Source organism: Culex pipiens, chromosome 2 (genome assembly GCF_016801865.2).
Source record: "Culex pipiens pallens isolate TS chromosome 2, TS_CPP_V2, whole genome shotgun sequence".
Lineage (NCBI taxonomy): Eukaryota > Metazoa > Arthropoda > Insecta > Diptera > Culicidae > Culex > Culex pipiens.
In genome coordinates this window covers 106368470-106381986 of record NC_068938.1, presented here as the reverse complement: position 1 = coordinate 106381986, position 13517 = coordinate 106368470, and the positions used below count along the sequence as shown (strand labels likewise).

Below are 13517 nucleotides of genomic sequence, written 5' to 3'. Positions count from 1 at the left end.
TGTCTGCGTTCCGTTTGTCCCCTTTCTTGTGCACCGGAAACATATATGCGTGCTTCCAGAGTTTTGGGAAGGAGCCGGTGGAGAGGGACAGACTGAAGAGATGTGCGAGAGGATCTAGAAGCCCGTCGATACATTTTTTCAGGACGATCGATGGAACTCCGTCCGGACCTGCAGTGTTGGATGACTTCAGTTTGGTTGCGGCTTCCAGAATCTGCGAGCGATCGATTGTGATGCGGTTCAGGGCCAGCCCGTTTGGAAGGACATTGTTGGCAGCAGCGGTGATTTGTTGTTGTGACAGATCTTCTTGTGTGAACATGCTCGAAAATTTTGCGGCAAACAGCTGGCAGATGTCCTCCGTATTCGAAGCTGTCTTGTCGCCAAGGAACATCGACGACGGCAACCCGATTTCCTTCCGCTGCTCATTGATGTACTTCCAGAATCCTTTCGGATTGGACTTAAGCTTCTTCTGGGTACGTACTTCGTGATCGGCATGACACTGTTTGCTCATCCTTTTGTAGCAGCTGTTGAGTCGCACGTAGTAGTTGTGCAATGGTAACGTTCGATGTTTTGAGTACTTTTTCAGTGCCGACCTCTTAGCAGCCTTGACTCTCCTAAGTTCGCTGGTTTGCCATGGAACACGGGCGTTCGTAACTGGTTTCTTCGGGACGTGTCTGTCGATGACATAGCCGATAATATTGGTGAAGGTCTGCACAGCATCGTCAAGATTGTCCTTGTCAAGTGTGTTCTCCCAGTCAATGCTCCGAAGTAGTTCTAGCATGCTGGGAACGTCGGATTTGCGATAGTCATAGCGGACTGCACAAACAATGGGCGTAAATTCGCTGGCTAAATGGACAGGCAAAGATAGGTGCAGCGGTGGATGGTGCCGGACATCCTTGACTAGCGGTGCCGGGGCGATGGCTATCGGGGGTGCAATATCTGGGCAGCTGACGAAACAAAGGTCTAACAGCACATTGTTTTCGTTCGGGAACTGGTTGATCTGCTGCAGAAGTGCGCTGCTATAGTTGTCTAGGAACTCTGTTACGTGCAAGGTCTGGGTTGAGAGTTCGGGATCAGCATACAGGAAACCATCCCGGCTTGGCCGCCATATCAGTCTGGGCAAGTTGAAGTCGCCGAGAATTACTAGCTCATCGTAGGGACGTGCCATTGAAGAGACTGTTGAAACCGAAGACGAGTTGATTTCAAATACGCTTGCGTTGTTGGTTTGGTCGGGAGGGATGTACACAACGCAGATGTAGACGGTATGGTCAGCAAGATCGATGGCGACCCAAACTTGCTCAACGCACTTCCACTCGTCCGATGAAACGATTCGCGCGTTGAGTCCCTGCCGGACTGCGATAGCTACTCCCCCACCGTCTTTCTTCTGGCTGTTGATAGACTGCTCGCGATCACATCTGAAGACCTCGTACCCGTTGCCGAAGACTTGACTCGATAGCGTGTTGTTCTTTAACCAGGTTTCCGTCACCGCGATTACGTCGTAAGAGATAGCGGAGCACGCGAGACGGTACTCGAGAGCCCGTGTGTTCATGCCTCCGACGTTCTGGTAGTATATGTTGAGTAAATCGTTACACGGCAGTCGCGGCGATTGGCGTCTAGCGGCGATACCGGGAACTTGACGGGCAGGTGCAGGTGGGACTGAGACGTTCGAGTGAAGGATTGAACAGCTTTCCGGAATAGTTCTGGAAACGGAACAGTCATCAGGGAAGGCAGAGCTCGAATGGTGCGAGTACTTGCCTAACGGTGACGACCGGAAGACCCCGACTCTACTTCCGACAGCAGGTTCGGGATGGCTAAGATGAGCGCTGGCTGCGGACTGCGCGACTGCGTCGGAGAGAATCGGGGCTTCCTCAGTACTTTGGGTCGTGCATCCCGATGTCCAGCAGGCCGATGGCAGCAGTGATGCAGCAGATCGTGAGTCGCCGACGGGATGGGGACTGCTCAAGCAGCTTGAAGGAGTGACGCTGAAAGCCGAAAAGGCATCAGGGAGAGAGCGGTTCAAACGGTGTGCGTACTTGCCTGACGGTGACGACCGGAAGACCCCGACTCTACTTCCGACAGCAGGATCGGGATGGCTAAGATGAGCGCTGGCTGCGAACTGCGCGACTGCGTCGGAGAGAATCGGGGCTTCCTCAATACTTTGGGTCGTGCATCCCGATGTCCAGCAGGCCGATGGCAGCAGTGATGCAGCAGATCGTGAGTCGCCGACGGGATGGGGACTGCTCAAGCAGCTTGAAGGAGTGACGCTGAAAGCCGAAAAGGCATCAGGGAGAGAGCGGTTCAAACGGTGTGCGTACTTGCCTGACGGTGACGACCGGAAGACCCCGACTCTACTTCCGACAGCAGGATCGGGATGGCTAAGATGAGCGCTGGCTGCGAACTGCGCGACTGCGTCGGAGAGAATCGGGGCTTCCTCAGTACTTTGGGTCGTGCATCCCGATGTCCAGCAGGCCGATGGCAGCAGTGATGCAGCAGATCGTGAGTCGCCGACGGGATGGGGACTGCTCAAGCAGCTTGAAGGAGTGACGCTGAAAGCCGAAAAGGCATCAGGGAGAGAGCGGTTCAAACGGTGTGCGTACTTGCCTGACGGTGACGACCGGAAGACCCCGACTCTACTTCCGACAGCAGGATCGGGATGGCTAAGATGAGCGCTGGCTGCGGACTGCGCGACTGTGCCGGAGAGAGTCGGGGCTTCCTCGGTACTTTGGGTCGCGCATCCCGATGTCCTACAGCAGCTGGCGATGGTTACTAGTGTTCCATTGCTGCCAAATCGCTTTCCGAGTTCCCCGAGCGCGGGGTCAGGAACGGTTCGTTGTCGCGGCCGATGGGATTTGGGCTGCCCAGGGTTGAACCCGACGGTGTAACAATGGCCGGTAGAACTGCGAAAGAAAGCATTGGCTTTTTTGCCCGTTGTCCATCTCCACTGCTCTGCGGCGAGGAAGTCTTGCGTTGCAGGTCCTCGAACTCCCTGAAGCCGCAGTTCCCTGGCCAGATGGCTGGATTTGAGATGGCCTCCTTGTGTGCGATATTCACCCCGACTTTGAACGAGATGAACGGCAAACTGAGCGGATCAACGCCTTTTTTAACCAACGCAGTCACTTGAACCAGTTCGTTCTGACCGATAGCATTCTTCACTAGTTCCTCCACTTGCAAGGCCGTTGTGTGGTTAGCGAAGCGCGTCACGTACAGCCGGAACAGTTTTTCTTCTGGGGGGACGCAAGTGATGCTTGCGTTGGCAAGCGCATTCGTCCCAAACACCAGAGGCTTTGATGGAACAGGATCGGAGCCACGGGTACGTTTCGGTGTTGGCTTAGGTTTTGGCGTACCTGACTGATTAGCTGTTGATAAGCTGGTGACGCGCTTGGATAGCAGCAGCAGTTGCTTCCCATTTTCGGTGATCAGGTCCCGCAGCTCGGCGTTTTTGAGGTCTTGACCCTCCTGCATGTTGTTGACCGTATCGCCGACCGACTCCATTACGGTGCGGAAGCGAGTGATCTTCATCAGTTTCGAACACTCGTCGCACATCCAAAACAGGTTGGTGCATTCGTAGACGATCTTCAGGAACGAAGTGTTCATCTTCAGGCTGCCCGTCTTGGTACAGCGCATGTGTACGACCCCTTCGCAAAAGCCCATACACTTGATGAACGGCTCATCATCCTTCACCTGCTTGGCGCAGTAGTCGCAGGCAGAAGCCATAGCAAAAAAATCAACAACAAAATTTGTGTAACCGCGACCACTAGACACTGCCGGTAGTGATGCTCTAATCGACGATGTTTTGATGCGGCACACGATGGAGCAAAATGTAATAGTATCAAACAGGAACCAGGGCACAGGAACCGGCTCACTAACACGTTCCGGGTTGACGACGAGCGTGACGGGACCGCACAACGCGAAAAAACGGTAGAAAACTTGATCGGAACACACGAAAAGCACAAAATAAATCAGCACCTTCGACGACTGTAAACATTCGCGCTAGACGTATACACGGAAAAAATCATCAAAATTAAACGCACAATCATCTCGTAGTTAATGACATCTTTATTCACTATTAAAATACATATGACTAGAATTGTTCAACAAAACACATGTTTCGCAACCTCTAATTACATTTGGAGAAAACGAGTTCACTTACAGAGTAGTCTTGTGAAACGCCGAACCACCGTTCAGCCTGTACTGCCTGGTGTAATGTGAAACTGAGAAACCCAAGTGGCGTCCTAATATAGTTGTAAAAATAAAACATATTTATCTGGTAAGTCTTTGCAACACACCGAGCAGTGCTGTCTGCAGTGGGGGGGGGGGGGCAAAAATAAAATAAAAAATATAAATATTGAAATAACAAGCCATACTTTCAACAGTTGCATGGAAAAGGTGTTTTAAATTGCATTTTACACTAGTTCAGTTGTTTTGCAATCATTAGTTTTCAAAAATGTAAGATTTGACGAAAACAAAAATTTTAGCTAAGAAAAAAAAACATTTTGCGATGATAAATATTGAAAATTTTCAAAAATTCAAAAGATTTTCAAAACATGCTAAACGCAGGGGAATGTATTTTAAATTAATTTCAGATGATTGCACTTCTATTTCCATTGAAATTTTGAAGTTTTTTGAAAAAAAAAATCTGCCCCCTGATTTTTCGGGCCAACTTTAATGGGGTGGAGACAAAAACTTTAAATAAAATTTGTACCAGCCTAATTGTTCTTTTCAAATTACTTACAAAACATATTTAGCCAATAAAAGTTCCAAAGGTTTTCACAAGCTTGTAAAAACTTTGGAAAATTTGAGTTAACAAATCTAGAGTTTTTTAAAGGTCCTATAAGCTATTGTGTTCACATGTTTATAGAACCTGTTCAATAAAAACTCTGGAAATGTTTTCGTGAAAACACTGAGAATGATATTGTTCGTTAAAACAAACATAACATTTCGCAAATTTTTAAATGATTCTACAAATCACGGTTTATTTTGTGTAAGCACTCTGATAGCAAAGTGAAATTTGTCAGCTGTAAAAACGACACAGTTTTATATTTTTAATTCGCAAATTCCAAATTTATCGAAATAATTCTTTGACAATTTTTGTTATACCATGGTGTCATATCGGCAAAATGTACGGATTTTTGCTCAGCAAGAGTTGGTAGCCTTAGTAATTTAATTATTATTGAGAGCACCATTGCTTGTTATATTTGTCATCAAAATTAAACGCACAATCATCTCGTAGTTAATGACATCTTTATTCACTATTAAAATACATATGACTAGAATTGTTCAACAAAACACATGTTTCGCAACCTCTAATTACATTTGGAGAAAACGAGTTCACTTACAGAGTAGTCTTGTGAAACGCTGAACCACCGTTCAGCCTGTACTGCCTGGTGTAATGTAAAACTGAGAAACCCAAGTGGCGTCCTAATATAGTTGTAAAAATAAAACATATTTATCTGGTAAGTCTTTGCTACACACCGAGCAGTGCTGTTTGATTAATTCACGTTGAAACTTAATGAGTCCCCCCTCTTCTCGGGGGCTTAATGGTTTGATTAGCCATGGTAAGTGAGCGCGCGCATTATGAACGAAATAAACACGAAATAACATCGCAATTCTTGGTTCCTCCTGACTTGGTTCGCTCCTTCCCTTAATTCAACAACAATTTGTCAAGTCTTAATCACCCTCCGATCCCACCGTCGTTCACGCCGTTCATTTAACTCAGATATTCCGCCTGTTCCATCAGATAGTACTGCTGCTGTTGCTGCTGCTGCTGATGGTGGTGACTGCCTCCATTGACGGTATCGATCTGATTCCAGGCTGTCGTCGACGTGGCGTAATTACCACTGCTCCACCAGTTGCTGTCGACACCCATCGTTGACGGTTCTCCACTTGGGACGAGGGCATCCCCGCCGGTGGAACTTTGCTCGCCGTAAGTTCCGTACGGCGGTAGCATTGACGACGCCGTCTGGCTTGGTGAGGACGCAGAGTTGCTGTACGCTTCGTAGCAGTAGCTCTCGAGCGAGGGTTGATTTGCGTCGACGACCCCCTCGACGAGCTTGGTCGGCGTCACGCAACTCGATTGGCCAATAAAGAACGAATTGATGTCGTCACACAGACGCAGGTTCATCTTGTTCATGTCGGGCAGGGTTGCGACGTTGTTGTTGTTGTGGTTGACGCCGTGATGGTAGTCAATTTGGGGGCTCGAGTAGTACGAGAAGTCGTCAAAGACGCTGGATCCGCTGGTCAGGCTGGCGGTGTCCGTGTCCGTACTGCTCGTTTCGTACTTGATGCAGTCAAAGTAGCGACCGTAGTCTGCCGTCGAGGCCGTCGGGCTTGTCAGCGCGTTGTTCTTGTAGATGTTTCCGCTCTCCATGTCCAGGACGGTGGGAGGGGAGCTGCCCAGCATGTGCAGGCTTGTCGCACTGCCGCCGTTGCTGCTTGCCGGGTACTTGTTGATTGGTCTAATCGGTTGATCCAGCTGGAAGATCTCCTCCGGGTGGATGAAGCTGGAGTTGTCGTAGTAGTACGCCGACGATTGGTTGTAGTCTTGGGTAGTCGCTGACTGATGGGCTTGGGCTGTCGCACTGGTTGGCGAAGTCGCGTAGTTGCACTGCTGATTCTTGTAACTGTTGGCGAAGGTCATGTTGTAGCTGTTCTCCGCGCCAAATCGATTCAGCTGTCCCGTCGGCAGCGTCTTCCCAGTCTCCAGTAGCTGTTTGGTCACTTTTTTGGTCTGCTTTACACCGGTAATCTGTGGAATACAACGAAAACCTCTCATTAAATCACTGTTCAACCCGTTAAACTCTTCGCTCAAAACCCACCTTGGTAACCTTGGTCTGGATCGCCTTCAGCACGCGCTCCCGCCGGCCAATCCCCAGGATCTTCCGCGTCTCGCCGGAAGACTTGGACTCCGGCCGCGGATGATCGTGCACGCCCTTGGCCTGGAAGAAGATCGCCGACGGCGTGTGGCGCCAAAAGTGCGTCACCGGATAGCCGCAGTGACCTCGACAGGGTTGAATCTCCAGCACACCCCCAACGCACAACCGATTCGGGCAAGTCTTGCCCTGCTGCTTCCGCCGGGCCTTGTCGCAGATGGCCGGACGCAGGGTGATCTTCTCCCCATTTGGCAGAACACACCGCACCGAACAGACCAGCACTCCGAGGCAGCTCTTCTTCAGGATCGCCACGTTGTGGTTGTTGGTGTTTCGCATGGCCCAGCCGGAAGAGTGCCGTTTGGCCTGGTCATCGAGCGGCCGGTACACGTACCGGCAGTGGCCGTCGGACCACTCGTTGAAGTCGTCCAGGTCGCAGTCGGCGATGTGCGGCACGTTCGGGTCGTTGATGTCCCACTCGAGGCCGATTCGGCTGGAGCTGTTGGAGGTGATGATGTTGGATTGGCTGGAGGAGGGAGAAGAAGTGGGGTTTGGTTAAAATGTTCAATAAATTCAAAATCTATTTGCTGAAATACGCAAACATAATCAAAATATGCCTTATAAAATATTATTTCAATCGATTGATTCGATTTTTTATTGTAAGTGTATGTAAAACTATTTACATTTATAAGTAAAATATAAAATCAAAATAAAAGCTGATTTTATTTTTATGAAATGCTAAAAAAATTGAAACAGACTCCAAAGTTTTTGTAAAACATGCATCGGTGAAATTCCAAACAAAAGTTCAAAAAATCATCAACCTAAAGAAACTTCAAGAGATCATAGAGAATTCTTTAAATGATGACAACCATAAAAAAACAATAATTGCTTAATAAATCAAACGGAAAATTTAAGAAGTAATGACTGAATCAATGAATGCAAGAAATTGTGTTTCAATAATAATATAAAAAGGGTACATTTTTTTCAAATAAATAGACATTTTAAGAAACTTTTATTAACGAATTTTTGTTCAAGATTTTGATCACAATTTTTTCAAAAGTAATCAAAAATATCAGATAATTTTAGGCAATTCCTCAAAAAAATCTAAAAATAAGCAAAAAATAATTGAAGCTTACTCAAATAACATGTAATAATTTATAATAATTAATATGCGAATGAATTTCTAACTGAATTTCAATCACAAAACACTTCAGTCAAAATATCTGATCTGTAATTTTAGAACAGTATTCATCGATTAAAATTAACTTTTGTGTTTGTTTTAAATAAAAGCCATTACAGCTTGTGTCTCTTGACCATGACTTCAAACTTAGTTACAAATAGTATGCATAGACAGATAAAAACATATCCATGATTTGAACAAAAACAGGGTTTTAAGAAATTTATTACATTTTCTGATCTATTAACAAATCAGATCAAACAAAAAAATCAGAAATATGCTGTTAAATTCTTGATTTATGATTATGGAGTTGACAATAATCCAAAACACATTAATTTTTAAATATGCTTGGTAAATAATACTAATTCGTTGATTTTCAATGAATATTTCTAACTTATAAAATTGTGTCCAAGTTCTGACTTGAAGACATTGAAATACACATTATAAATAAAAATAATGATATACCAAATCAAACTATACCAAACAAGCTGAGCCCGTCAAACTTCGCTTTGTCATTTTTCGTTTGTTCGCTTATTCAGCCTCCTGTGATCAAAATTTGATTTTACGTAACTTTTCCCATACAATCTGCAGATTTACCGGAATTGGTTCCAGAGGGGCCAAAGTGTCAATTAGTTAGCGTATGAACCTTCCGTGGGCTTATACGAACCCAACGCAACAAAAAGCACTTCGATCCGCCGCTCCGTATTGAACTGATTCGCGTTCGAACAAAACTGCGAAATTTTTTATATATATAGATATTACATTTCAATAAGAACAATTCTTAGCTTAAAAAGTGGAAACCATCAACCAAAACCTACTGTGGGAAAAAACTTTTATGATTTTTTCTAATTTCTGTTTCTGAAATTTTAGCGTAACAATATAAAAATGTATCCAGGTCTTTCAATTCAGTTAAAACGTAACCAAGAATCGCAAAAAATAATAATAAACATTTTAGGCTTTGATTCTGTTAAAACATGCTAAGGTAAGGAAATATTTCTTGTTTCCCAACGCTCAATATATTTTAAAAAATATACTTTTCTGGTGTTCCTCAACAAATGTTTGAAAATTTTAATTAGTTTGATCATAAATTTTAAAGTACGATAAACATTTCCAATCCGAAGTTTTATATTTACTATAAATTATGAAGATAGATCATAGGATCTTCTTTAAATTTTCAAAATACTTACACAATCACCATTTTAGCAGCTTCTAGTCTCCAACTTAATCGAAAAATATTTCCTCTTCTCAATTGACTGCCGTATAGTTCGCACAAACTTCACTCAGTTCACCACAGTTCAATTAAATTTCCTAATTCAATTCCACCAAACCGAAATCGCCACTATGTTGTTGTTCCTTTCTGCACTCTTGGCTCGATCAAAACTGTTTGCTCGCTCGCCGTACAAATCAATCCTCACTCAATGCTCTATGACTCAAACGATTCAAACTTTTTCACACACTCACGTCATCCCGTGAACCTTCACAATTCCGCAAACATTGAAGTCTTTCGTACAACTGCCAGCACTACGTTCGCGATCCTTGCGCCACCCATCATCCAATTAAATGCTCATCACTGCCCGACTTCGTGCCCGGGAATATCCTCTCCAAACCAGTAATATCCACCAAGTTAATCTGAACGTTTTCGATCAACCTCTCAGTGCAGAGTTCCCAAGAAAACACGTCCGTTCTGACGAGCTGCGCAACGATAACTAAACTTCTCGTCGAGCCGTGACTTCCAACATGCTCTCTCCCCCTATGCTTTCCAATGCTTCGAAATGCTCACTCTCACCCCTCAGCATAGCGACAGCATAAAGAGCATAAAATCATCGTCATCGTCATCGTCAGTAGCATCAACGAGCGAAGAGAGCGCACACACGAACTGTAATAGACAAACAAAACCGAACCGAACTCCGCCCCTTTCGTAATTCCGACCAATCGCACCCATCTGACAGCGCACTGATTGGTCGAGCGTTCGCTCATGAGCGATTACGGCGACTCGCGTGACGAACCTTCATCGCGAGGAATTCCTTCGGTGAAACAATTCAATCAAACGGCATCTTTTGTCGTCACCAAATCCGCTGACCTTCAGGGGTATTCTGCTGGTGACCACGCCGCGAGTTCCGAATCGACCTTTCCCAATAGTGCGCCGCCAGACCCGGTCCAGACGTTTAGGTGACACTTCTGGTGACCAGCAGAATTTGGGCGACGAATCTTTGACTTTGGGTAAGGTTCCTCCTTTTCACACGACTGGCCGACACTTGATTGTTGATTAGATTCGGTGCCCACACACAGATCGAATTAAAGGCAATTTGGACCCGCTTAGAAGCGAAGGTCAAAGCTAAGTTGGATATCAATTGACGGCCGGCGATTAGGAAGAGATTGCGGTGTGGACTTGGTGGGAGTTTTGGGGGGAGGGGAGAAACATTGTTACAATTGCTCCATTATCGGTTCGTGTAGACCCTAATGCAGTGATCATTTGTCAAGCTAAGCTGAGTTGTACTTGACATCAATTATGAGGACATTGAATTAGATTGATTGTAGTTATGGCTTTTAAGAAAAAACTGGTAATGAAATCAATGTTGATGTCGGATTTAAAGAATAAGATTTTTTCATTATGCTTTGATACGTTTTTGAAATTTGAACATTTTTTACACAAATATCTCTAAATGTGAACAAATAATACCAGAAAAAATACCTAATAAAGGCATTAAAGAAAAAAAAAAGTAATATGGTTTCCTATAGAATAGTTTTTTTTTTACTTTTTATAGTTTCTATTTCATGTTTAAACTGAATCAATTCTCGAAGCTGCTGATTTTTTCGAAGAAATATTAAACTTCCTCTAAACATCAGCATTTTGGATGTCTATAATAAATGTCTTCTGCTTGAGTATCTAGCGAAATTCTCATTCGAATTTTCTACTAAGTCTTTCGCTCTATAAAGTGTAATCGTTTTTTTTTATTCTTTTTAAAAAAGAACTTCCTCCCCTGTAGATTCTGTGAAATGTGATCCGTTCGAAGAATCCTCTCTGCGGTTAACACAACGCAGTAGGGCTGGCCGCTTTAATTTTTGTAATACTTGTTCTGGTATTCTCGGATGTACTAAAAAAAACGAAGTTGACTTTATAGCTGTCGGCCACCGTTGCTAGTACCAACCACTAGTGTCTTCCTTTTTATCTACAAGAACTTCGCCGCCCTGGGCTCCTAAGTGTATGAAAGTATGGCACGGAGCGACGGCGCCGAATACCCCATATTTACACAAAGAATTTTAGAGCGCCCGCCACGGGATTCGAACCGGTGACCTCTAGATTGGAGTCCAGTGCGCGGTCCGATTGATCCACACGGGCTCGGATGAACTGCATTTATTAAAACTGACAAGAAAAGTGCTTGGGGCGTAATCTTATCACAAGACTTTCCAGCATGCTTTCATCGGACTGGCTGCGTTTGTGTTAGATTAGATTAGATGAGATCTATAATAAATGTCCATATTAAAAAAAAATCAACATTTTGGGATAATCCTACTATTTGAAGTAAAAAATACGTTTCTTACACACCATATTCCAAACCTGTCCTTGTCCATTCCCTATGTCATAAGAAGCAATTTTGCACCATTAGTTTTTCCATAAAAGTCTTCATACAATTTTGCGGGCTGGTCATACAAAAAGAATAGGTACTGTATTTTTCAACTGACGATATCTCGAAAACTATTGGTTCGATTTTCAATGCAAAAATTGAAATTTACCATACTTTTCTATGGCTCAAAAGTTGCGGATTTTTGTCCCCTAAAACATACAAAAAAAATCTCGAAAATCAAAAAAATATAGCATTTTGGGAAATTGAGTTTTTGTGAAAAAAAATGTTAATGAAAAAATAAAAATATTTATGTATCATTTTATATGAAAATTGTATGGAGACTTGTACGGGTGAACCAATGACACAAAATAGCTTCTATGGTCTTAGGAAAGGCCCCCACAAAGTTTGAGCCAAATAAAAAAATACAAATAAAATCCAGCGAAACAATCGGTCTTGTAGACCTTTTCAAAAATTAAGCTTGATTTGTAAATTTTAGCAGTGCGTGGCCGAATGGTTACGCTGTCCGCTTTGTAAGCGGATGATTCTGGGTTCGATTCCCATCTGCTCCAACCTTCCATCGGATGAGGAAGTAAAATGTCGGTCCCGGCCTTGGTTGTTGGGCCGTTAAGTCATTCCAGGTGTAGGAGTCGTCTCCATGCCATAAGTACAAACAACACACCAAACCAAGCCTACTCCGGTGGAATCGCTGGCGGCGGTTGGACTCGCAATCCAAAGGTCGTCAGTTCAAACACTGGGGTGGAAGGTTCCTTGGAGTAGAAAGAGGTTTGGGTGCTCTCCCCATTCAAGCCTTCGGACTCCTAGGTTCGAGCAGAAACTTGCAATAGAGACCACAAAAGACCCGGGGGTCGTTAATGTGGATGGTTTGATTTGAGATTTATTTGTATTGGAAGGATCAGGAAAATTCACAAAAATATTTTTTTTTTAACATTGAATATCACTTGAACTTGAAAATTACAGGCTAATTAGGTGAAACTTAAAAATCTAATTTTCATTGATTCGAATTCTTTGTGAGGTTGTATCTCAAAAACTAATTGTCCAATTTAAAAAGTCTCAGAGATAAAATCAGGAAAAGTTCAGGAAATTGAGGAGTTGAGTTTCCTTCACAAACATAAAAATAATCTCTGATCGTTGCACTTTATCAAAAACTCGATAAATGTTTACTTCAAAAAATTATATCTTTGGAACCAGATTTTACACCACCAAACACTATGCCTCAAAATATAGGAGCGGCCGTGGCTGACTGGTTACGGTATTCGCTTTGTAAGCGAATGGTCCTGGGTTCGATTCCCATCTGCTCCCAACGAGAAAGTATAGGAAATATAAATCTTGAAACTCTGAACATGAACGAAAAATCAAAGTCGCTCGCTCGAGTCGGGGTTCGATCCCCCGTCCTTTGGATTGGTAAGCTAAAATGCTAACCACTAAGCCATCGCGACTTGGTGAGCTATGACAGGAATTAGGAATACTGTTACTACCAACTATATACGCGCTGGGTCCTTGTCCATTTGACAAGGGTTCGGAAGTTCTAAATAACGTTTGAACCCGATTGGTGCAAAAGTTCTTCAGGGCGGGGCTTGTCGATAAAGCTGAAGTACCTCGCGCTCGGCTAGCCAGCGTAGAAATGGGTCACCGAAGCTCGGCAGAGCTTAACACCTTCCAAATGCCTATGCGAGTTATTTGCATGTATAGAATTTAGATCTAAAAAAATACATGGAAACAACTCAATTTGTAAGAAGCGGCCGCGTGGTCCCGTTTGGTTGGTTGCACACACACACACACCAAACACTATGCCTCAAAAGATGTCATTTTGAGTTCCGTAAAACCAATCAAAAAAATAGAAAATTAATTAATACGTATTTTGAGAATCCAATTTCTGATGAAAAACGTTAC

The 13517-nt window shown here is 44.0% G+C and overlaps 1 protein-coding gene across 1 annotated transcript; it reads right to left on the bottom strand.

Moving 5' to 3' along the window:
- Positions 1–5219: 5219 nt before the first annotated feature.
- On the bottom strand, positions 5220–9729 carry LOC120414764 (transcription factor glial cells missing-like). The gene is made up of 3 exons (XM_039576078.2): positions 9228–9729; positions 6813–7389; positions 5220–6742 (listed from the first exon to the last, which is right to left on the bottom strand). The coding sequence occupies exons 1-3, from the start codon at positions 9236–9238 to the stop codon at positions 5705–5707; spliced, it is 1626 nt and encodes a 541-aa protein (XP_039432012.1). The 5' UTR covers positions 9239–9729; the 3' UTR covers positions 5220–5704.
- Between the last annotated feature and the right edge of the window lie 3788 nt (positions 9730–13517).